At 37.7% G+C, this 9403-nt stretch overlaps 1 protein-coding gene across 1 annotated transcript in view; it reads right to left on the minus strand.

The window, feature by feature from the left end:
* Positions 1 to 9403, minus strand: part of Rnf169 (ring finger protein 169) — a 120457-nt gene that overhangs the window by 43341 nt on the left and 67713 nt on the right. The window contains exon 4 of the mRNA XM_023716644.1: positions 4949 to 5095. Coding sequence (XP_023572412.1) covers positions 4949 to 5095 — 147 coding nt within the window. The remainder of the gene's footprint in view (positions 1 to 4948; positions 5096 to 9403) is intronic.

Below are 9403 nucleotides of genomic sequence, written 5' to 3' on the forward strand. Positions count from 1 at the left end.
GATGGTTCTTTTAATAGATATACAGCTACTTCCTCTTAGTTCAATGAGAAGAAAATTTTGAACTAATAGTTTAGACAAGATATCATGTCTGCATCTTGTACTACGAATAACTACTACAAAGACAACAATATGCAATGTATTAATTATTGTACCTGTCCTACTAAACTATTTTGCAACTATTTCACTGCTACTTCTTTCTCAATAAAATGATTAAAACAAAAAGGAAAGGAAAGGGTTCTGGGAATGTAGCTCAGCACAAAGGCCATGGGTTCAATCTCTAAGATGGGGCACTGGGAGATAGAAGACGATCCTCTGATATGGACGTTAGTAATGTATTCCAAAGGAATTAATGAGACAAGTGTATTTTATCATAGGTGTTTAAGATAGTAAAAATATCAACAGGAGATTAATTAGTTAAGTAAACTCTAGAGTCAAGAACACTAGGAGATGGATTCTTAATTTGCAGGGAACAACATCTACAACTTATAGTTAACTAAAGACATGTTATAAAAGAAAAAAAGTGGGGCCAGGGAGATGGCTCAGTGGAGTAAGCGCTTCCCTGGCAAGCGCAAGGGCCTGAGTTCAATCCCCGGTTCCACCAAAAAAAAAAAAAAAAAAAAAGAGTATGTTGTGTGTACATATAATGCACTTGGAAAAAGGCCTGGAAGGATATTTACCAAAATGTTTGGAGGGCACTTTTAGGTGTGTAGGACAAGTAATTTTTCACTTTTGCTTTACAATCTTTAGCATAACTATAGTAGCTATACTGAATTGTTTTCCAACAACTCACACTATTATTGGGTTAACTACAAAATAACAAGATGTAATAAACACTGTTCCCATCTTAATTCTATTCTGGAAAAAGAAAAGAACACATGACAGTCTCTGCTTCTAGAATAAGCTCTTTCCTCCCTCCATTAAAGTTTAATTCTGAAGCTTGGCAAACATGCTGTAGGCTATCCCACCGTCACAGAATGCAGGGGTGTCCTGCCCCTCTGACATCACTGCTGAGTGTGGGTGAACACTGGGAGCTTCAAAAATACCAACATAAAAGAGCAAAAGGCAATCTGAGATCTCCATCCCACCCAGAATAAGTCTAAGAGACAAGGGCATAGAAGAACTTAGAAGTCATATACCTGCAATTTCTCAAATGATAGCAACTAAAGTAAAGAAACAACTTCATCAATCTATAGAAGAAAACATCAGAAATAATAACTGGTGAAAAAAGGAATGACAAAGGCCATGAAAAGAATTGCTCAACACATCCAAAGAAGACACAGATAAAATAAAAATACAGGAGAATAGGAAAATGATGGAAACATTGAATGAATAACATAGAAAAAATTAGACAGCATGAAACAGATTCAAGCAGATAATCAGAAAATTAAGAATTCCACTGAAAGCTGGCAAAACCGCCTGAACAAAACTGAAGATAGACTTTAAAACCTTGAAGTCAGCAGTGTTGCTAATGAATGTGAAAGGAAAGATCTCTTAAAAATAACAAGGAACCAGGAAATAACAATTCAGCAGCCTCAAGATGATGCAAAGAAAAACAATGTAAGACTAACAGGGGTCACATCAACAGAGCCAAAGACAAAAATCACATCATCATCCACATCATCATCTTAATAGACACAGATAAGCTTTTGACAAAGTCCAACGGTCATTCATGATAAAAACACTACATAAAATTGGAATAGATGGTCTTTACCGCAACCTGATAAAAGCCATCTCTGATAAACCAACAGCCAACATCATACTAAATGGACAAAAATTGAAAGCCTTCACTTTAAAATCAGGAACAAGACAAGGATACCCACCGTCACCACTCTTATTCAATATAGTTCTGGAAACATTAGCCAGAGCAATTAGACAAGAGAGTGAAATAAAAGGAATAATGACTGAAAAGGAAAAAGTGAAATTATTATTTGCAGATCTACATGGAAGATCCAAAAACTCCTCCAAAACACTTGTAGATTTAATAACCAAAATCAATAGCCTCGCAAGACAAAAGTTAACACTCAAAAGTCAATAGCACTTCTATATACAAACAATGAATGAGCTAAGAGAGAAATTAGGAAAACCATGCTTTTCACACTATCGAAAAAAATGAAATACTTAGGAATCAATCTCACAAAGGAAGAGAAAGATGTATGCAGTGAAAATTACAGTATTCTTGAGAAAAATAGATTGAAGAGGATTTCAGAATATGGAAAGATATTCCTTCTTCTTGAATAGGAAGAGCCACCGTGGTGAAAATGGTCATACTACCAAAATTGTTATACAGACTCAATGCAATCCCAATTAAAATTCCATTAGTATAAAAAAAATACGATTAGTATATCTCACAGAAACATCTACAGAAAACTTCTTAAAATTCACCTGGAGCCAGAAGAGACCTAGAATAGCCAGAGCAAAAGCAATACTAGGTAACAAAGGAAAGACAGGAGGCATCACATTCCTGACTTGAAATTATACAACGAAAATACTGTTATACTACTATACTACTTCTCTATTGTTGGTCAGAGTATAGATTGATACAACCACTATGGAAATCAGAATGAAGAGTCCACAAAAGGCTAGGTTTGGAGGTCTCATTCAACCCAGATACCCCCTCCTGGTTATTTTTCCAAATGAACTGAAAACATCAGACCACAATGATGTATGTGTACCTGTATTTATAGCTGCATAATTTGTCATAGCTAAATCTTGGAAACAAACCAAGTGCCCATCAACTAAGGAATGGATAAAAGATGTGGTATTTTTATACAATGCAGTATTAGTCAAGCATAAAAAATAAATTTGAGAGTTTTCATCAGTAAATGGATGCAACTGGAAACCACACTCATAACTGAAATAAAACCATATACACATGTGCAAATGTTGTGTTGTCTTGCTAGTGTAATAATTTGAAAGAGTAAATAAAATCTGAAAGGTACAATAGATACTGTGAAAAGGGAAAGAATCTGTTCAAAGGGAAAGGGAATAAAATACCAAGATGAGGAAGACAGGAGAGGGAAGGGGGGAAATATATATCTATGTATGTATTTAGCATAACTTAGATAATCTTACTGCTGATTTCTATTGGTTTATGGAAAGAAGCAATTAATGCTTGATTTTTTTATTTCTCTTCTTTTTAGTTTCTTACAGCTTTTCTTCCAATTTTGCATGCTATACACACACACACACACACACACACACACAACTAATCTGAAGATAACACTATGCAATAGAACAAATAATGTCGTATTCATACTATTTTGTTTAATGAAATTCTGTATCATTTTTAATGTTTGTATTATTATTCTGTATTCTCTTTTTAATTTCACAAAATAATATAAAAATGATATGTAAAGCACTACAGTAGATTTTTAAAGGGTTAAAACACATGTCAAGAAGAAGGGACAGTGGATGACATGAGTGGAGAAACAAGTGAGGAATCCTTCCAGGTTGCACAAAGGGGACAGTTTTTAAACTCAATAGAGAGAGGAATAGCCTTTCAACGCAAAGTTGTTGAAAATGCCCATGGAGGAGGAAAAGCTCTGGGTATGTAATTTTAGGAAACCCAACAGCTCTACCTTCTAGAATTCTGGGATACAAGCAAGGATATAAAGATAAGCTGAAATTATACTTAAGGTTCTGAATGTTGCAATGAAGAGTTCTCATTTGATTCCAAAAGAAATGTAGAGACTGAGGTGTTAGAGGAGAAGAGTGAAATGACTAGTCTAATTCTGATCATGGTACTCCCTAGAAAATAAAGAATTCTTCCAGCTAGTTTTGCACTGGGACCACTGGTGTTCCAATCTGAATGTAACTGTGGCTAAACTAAATGAAACTATGTGCACAGCAACACAAAACAAAACAACACTCTTGAGACATTGAAAGAAAAATTAAGATTATTTACATGTCTTCAAAAATACACAAGCAAGTCAGGCATGGTGGCACATGTCTTTAATCACACCAATCTAGGAGACCAAGGCAGGAGGATTGCAAGTTTGAACCCAGTCTGGAAGACTTAGCAATGTAGTGCGACTCGGGGGAAAAAAAAAGGCTGAGAATATAGCTCAGGGAAAAAACCTTTGAAAAATCCCAGTGCCACAAAAAAATCCAAGAAGATAACCCAAAATATAACAAGCCTGAAAAAAGTACTTCATAACATGTGACTCTGAAGATATGTCAGTACATACTGCAAGCAGTATATGTCCAATCCAACATGATTTACTAGAAAAGCAGGGCTCAATTATAAGTATCCATCCACTTAAGAGTAATCAGTAGATCTTCCAAAAGTGCTTTCTTACAAAGTTAAACACACAAATTACAATCTCTGCCAGTTATTTACTTGATAAATATGAAAAAAGTTCAGGTAAGATTAGACCCAATTAAAATAATAGTTTATTTAGATTAAGTTAGACAAAGTAATATTAAGGACATTATTTTAAGCACTGTTCTGTTTAGGGCAAGGAAAATGAACGTTTTAAGGGTATCTAGTTGAAGATAAGAGATGCATAAAACTCAAATGTCAAAAGTGACACATAAGTAAAAATGCCAATATACATCTAGCACACTTAGTATAGTGCACTAGTAACTTCCTCCCCCCACCGCCTCAGTGTTGCCTGAATCTTTCCACAAGTCTCAAAGTCCCATGCAAAAATTATTTTCTCCAGCTCTCAGCTGGATGCTAAGTTCTTCACTATTCTTAAGATACAAAGTTAATGATGGTATGTGGTCTCATAGTTTACCAAGGTAGAACTTTCCAACCCATGTCACCTGATTTTTTTTTTTTTAAAGGACTTTTTTTGGTCTTATTTTCACTATTTTCTTTTTTTGGTACCGGGAATCGAACTCGGGGCCTCGCGCTTGCTAGGCAGGCGCTGCGCCACCGAGCCACATCCCCGGCCCATCACCTGATTCTTGAGGCGGATGTCCATCAAAAAGCTGATCTACTTACATGTTCCAGATTTGTTTTTACTACTAATGGCTCATCTCTTTTTTTCTGCTCATCCATTTTCTTCTTCCCTGTTTCTGCATCTTCTGGTAGCAGCTTGTGGATTTGATCTTCAGAGGTTTTCTCTTCTTGTACCTTTTCTTCTCTCAGCTAAAATAAGTTACACAGAGAAAACAGTGTTAGGCAATTTTAAACTTAAAAAACTATTTCACCCTGTAGTCTAGAACAAACATCACATGGAATTTTTAAGACTGTTTTTCTTATTAGATATAGCCCTCCTGAATCTGCATTTAGCTTACTTTTACCAAACATATTTTATAGCTTAAAATTTAACTGTGCTGCATTCTTCTAAAAAACAAAAACAAATGCTTATTTACCTAGGCCAAAAGTGGCTAAGCCTAAAAACTCTTATTTCCACAAGCCAAATGCAACTGTACTGGACCAAGAAACAGCAGAAATGGCCAGAGAGAGTCGAAGAAACTGCATTAGATTTCATGAGCATCGACAGAAGTTGTCAGGAACACAGTTCCAATGTCTAGAGACGTTTTTGATTGTCACCACCAGGGAAGTCAGGTACTGGTGCTACCAGCATGTAGCGCATGGATGCTGGCAATTGCTGCAAAACATCCTAGATGCATAAGATAGTCCCTGAGGAGCTATGTGTGTGTATGTACTTACGGGTGTATATAAACATATGCTATATCAAAAATACATTAAATTATTAGTTTTTTTGTATTTAGTAGTGTTTACATACTATGCTGAAGAACTTACCTCTTTGTCTCCTTTTTTGCTTTTTTTTTTGGGGGGGGGGTCTTGCTGTGAAGAACAAGCTGGCGTCAAATGTGTGATCCTCCTGTCATATGTGACACTAATTTTTTTTTTTTCTTTTAGTACAGGGTCTACAGGGTCTCACTGCATGGATCAGACTCATAGTGATTCTCCTGTTTTCAGCCTCCCAAGAGCTGGGATTACAGGTGTGCACCACCACGCCCAGGCTCAGTGCACACCACGGGCAGGGCCAGAACGCCATACCAGGGGCTGGGTATCAAACCCTGGTCCCTTCATCTGCCTAAGCAGGTGCTTTAATCTGCTGAGCTATCTGGCTGGCCCTCACTAATAATTTTTTAAAAAATATTTTTATGTATTTGGTACAAGGCTTCACTACACAGGTCAGACTCATAGTGATCCTCCTGTTTCAGCCTCCCCTGTGCTGGGATTACAGGCATGCACCACCAGGCCTGGTCTTGGTGGCGGCTCGGCGCTCCTGGGTTGGAGCCTGAACCTCATGCCATACTGGGGACTGAACCAGGATCCTTGTACTTGCCTAGGCAGGCACTTAGACCACCAAGCTATCTCTGTGGCCCTTACTAATAATTTTTATTGCTACTAGCAAAGTGTTTTTTGTGATTATTTTTTCAATAATTGATTGATTGGTTGATTTGGTACAGGGTCTCACTAGGCAGCTTGGATTGGTAGTGATCCTCTCTCAGCCTCTTTTGCACTGGGATTTCAGGTGTGTACCACCACACCTGGTTTCAGTGCCCAGCAGGGTGTGCCTGGTATTCTGGGGCTGGCATGGCATGTGGTATTGGGGATCGAACCTGGGTCCTTGTGCTTGCCAGGCAGGTGCTTAGACCACTAAGCTATCTCCCCAGCCCCTAGCAAAGTTTTTGACAGAAGGCTTGTGTTACTAGTAAAACTACCTCTTCATTACAGGACTGCACAACATGACTCAATTCCCATGACTGGGAGAAAAGGAGGAAGGGAGGAAAGGAAGAAGGGAGAAAGGGAAAGATCAATAGCTGCTACTTACTGAATTCTTCTAAGTGCTAGGTATTAACTTTATAAAGTTTATCTCAAATAATCCTTAAGGATTCTGTATGCATTTATTACCATTTCATAGATACAAAAATCATGGCTCAGTAGTTATTTCTGAAAGTCACAGAGATCAAATACTGAAGAACCTGGATTTTAAAGCAAAATTCTGGCTTCAGAATCTGAGTTTCTCAACCCTCCCTCTGATAAATATGACAGTGATCAGAAAAGGTCAAACTTATGATCCTCCTGCCTCTGCTTCCCTCAGTGCCGGGATAGAGACACACATTACTTGTGACCAACTCTCATTAAATTTTATCATGCTTTCAATTTCCCAAGTCTGATATTTTCTCTAATAAGTATACTATTTGATAAAGCTGTTCCTCTTCTGGGCAATTGTAAATATCAAAAAGAAGACAACAATCATGCCTCACATTCTTAACAGTTTCATCATTCTCTAGCTTCAGTGTCCTTTTCCATGCAGTCAAAATTAAAATTTAATCTGAGAGTTTTCTTTTCTTGTTGGCACTGCATACTTGTTTTTAAAGATACAGTATGAAATTCTATATCTATTTTTTTATTCTATAAAGAGGCATGCTAGTACATGCCCCAAGCAGGCATTTCTTCAAATATTACATAATATTTTAGAAGAAAGCAAAAAAATATCAAGTTGTATACTGAAAAGAACCCTAAGAACCTTAAAAATTCTCTACTCTATCATGAGCTACCTGTAAATCACTTCTCATAAAAAGCAGCTTTAAAACTAGATAATCAAGACAGTAAGTTGTGAATACCCAATGCAAGTTACAGTAGACTTGGTGGAGATAAAGAGACTAAAACAAATAGATCATCTTGAAAGAGTTTATAATCTAATAAGAAAAATAACATTTTAAAATATGCCAACTCGGGTCAGGAAGATGGCTCAGTGGAATAAGCACTTCTCTGGCAAGTGCAAGGGCCTGAGTTCAATCCTGGGTTCCACAAAAAGTAAATAAATAAATAAATAAAAATAAAATATGCCAACTTGTGATCAACTTCTACTGTAATGTGGCAACATATTTTAAAGTTTCTATATAAATGCAGGCTTTTTAATACAAGTTTTTAAAAAGCTGAAGCCAGGCATGATGGTCATGTCTATAATCCCAACACTCAGGAGGCTGAGTCATTAGGAACACTCTGAGTTCAAGGCCAGCATGGGATACATAGTGAGGTGGGTTGAAGGCCAGCCTGAACTACATAGTGAGATTCTATCTCAAAAAAAAAGTCTTGTTCAACATTATGCATTGCCTAACCATAGCCTAATAGATTTAAGTGAAAGTTTTCATAATGTGTATCTAATTTTACAGGTCAAGGTAGATAGTAAGACTTTTAAAATATTATTTCAAAGATAATTAAGTCCTAAGTTTACTCATATTTTATAAATTCCCTTCACAGAAGTCAGTTACTGCTAGGGACGTAGCTCAGCAGCACAGTGCCTGTCTGGCAAGTGCAAGGCCCCAAGTTTGATTTCTAGTACTAAAATAAAATAAAACAAAAAGTTAAGTATTATCTTAGAGAGCAATTATTAACATTAGTATAACCCATTGGCCATATCTGGTTCTCTGTTCTTTAAAGACTAAGAAAGACATGTTTACTATTTAGATAATGCAGGCATAAATGGGGAAAAAAATACTCAAAAAAACAGTGAACCAGAGGAGCCGGGGTGCCGTGCTAGGAGCCACACAGCCAGGAGTGAGGACGGTGAAGTTGGCTAGAGCTCAGCCATGGCTCAGGGTCCCAAGATGCATCTGAAGCGAATAGCAGCTCCAAAGCATTGGATGCTGGATACATTGGCTGGTGTGTTTGCTCCTTGTCCATCCACCATTGCCCATAAGCTGAGAGAATGTCTGCCTCTCATCATCTTCCTAAGGAACAGACTTAGGTATGTTCTGGGGGGAGATGAAGTAAAGATTCGATGCAGCACTTCATTAAGAAGTCCAAACTGATACAACCTATCCCGCAGACTTTATGGTTGTCATCAGCCTTGACAAGACAGGAGAGCATTTCCATCTGATCTACAACACTAAGGATTGCTTTGCTGTTCATCGGATTACAGCTAAGGAAGCCAAGTACAAGTTGTGCAAAATGAGGAAGATCTTTGTGGGCACAAAAAGGATCCCTCATCTGGTGACCTACGATGCTCGCACCATTCGCTACCCTGACCCCCTCATCAAGGTCAATGACAGCATCCAGATTGATTTGGCATCTGGCAAGATCACAGATTTCATCAAGTTCAACACTGGTAACCTGTATGTGGTGACCGGAGGGGCTAACTTGGGAAGAAATGGAGTGATCCCCAACAGAGAGAAGCGCCCTGGCTCTTGATGTGGTTCATGCGAAAGATGCCAACAGCAACAGCTTTGCCACCCGCTCTCCAATGTCTTCGTCATCGGCAAAGGCAGTGAGCCGTGGATTTCTCTTCCATGAGGAAGGAATCCACCTCACCATTGCTGAAGAGAGATAAGAGGCTGGCAGCCAAACAGAGCAGTGGGTGAAATGGTCTCTAATGACATGTTACAGAGGTCTCTGTTAAAGATAATAGAGCATGATTTAAAAACAAAAACAAAAAAATAAAAAACAATGAACCAGTGTTGAGGTTAAAAA

This window comes from Octodon degus, unplaced genomic scaffold (assembly GCF_000260255.1).
Source record: "Octodon degus isolate 3935 unplaced genomic scaffold, OctDeg1.0 scaffold00049, whole genome shotgun sequence".
In the NCBI taxonomy this organism is placed as follows: Eukaryota; Metazoa; Chordata; class Mammalia; order Rodentia; family Octodontidae; genus Octodon; species Octodon degus.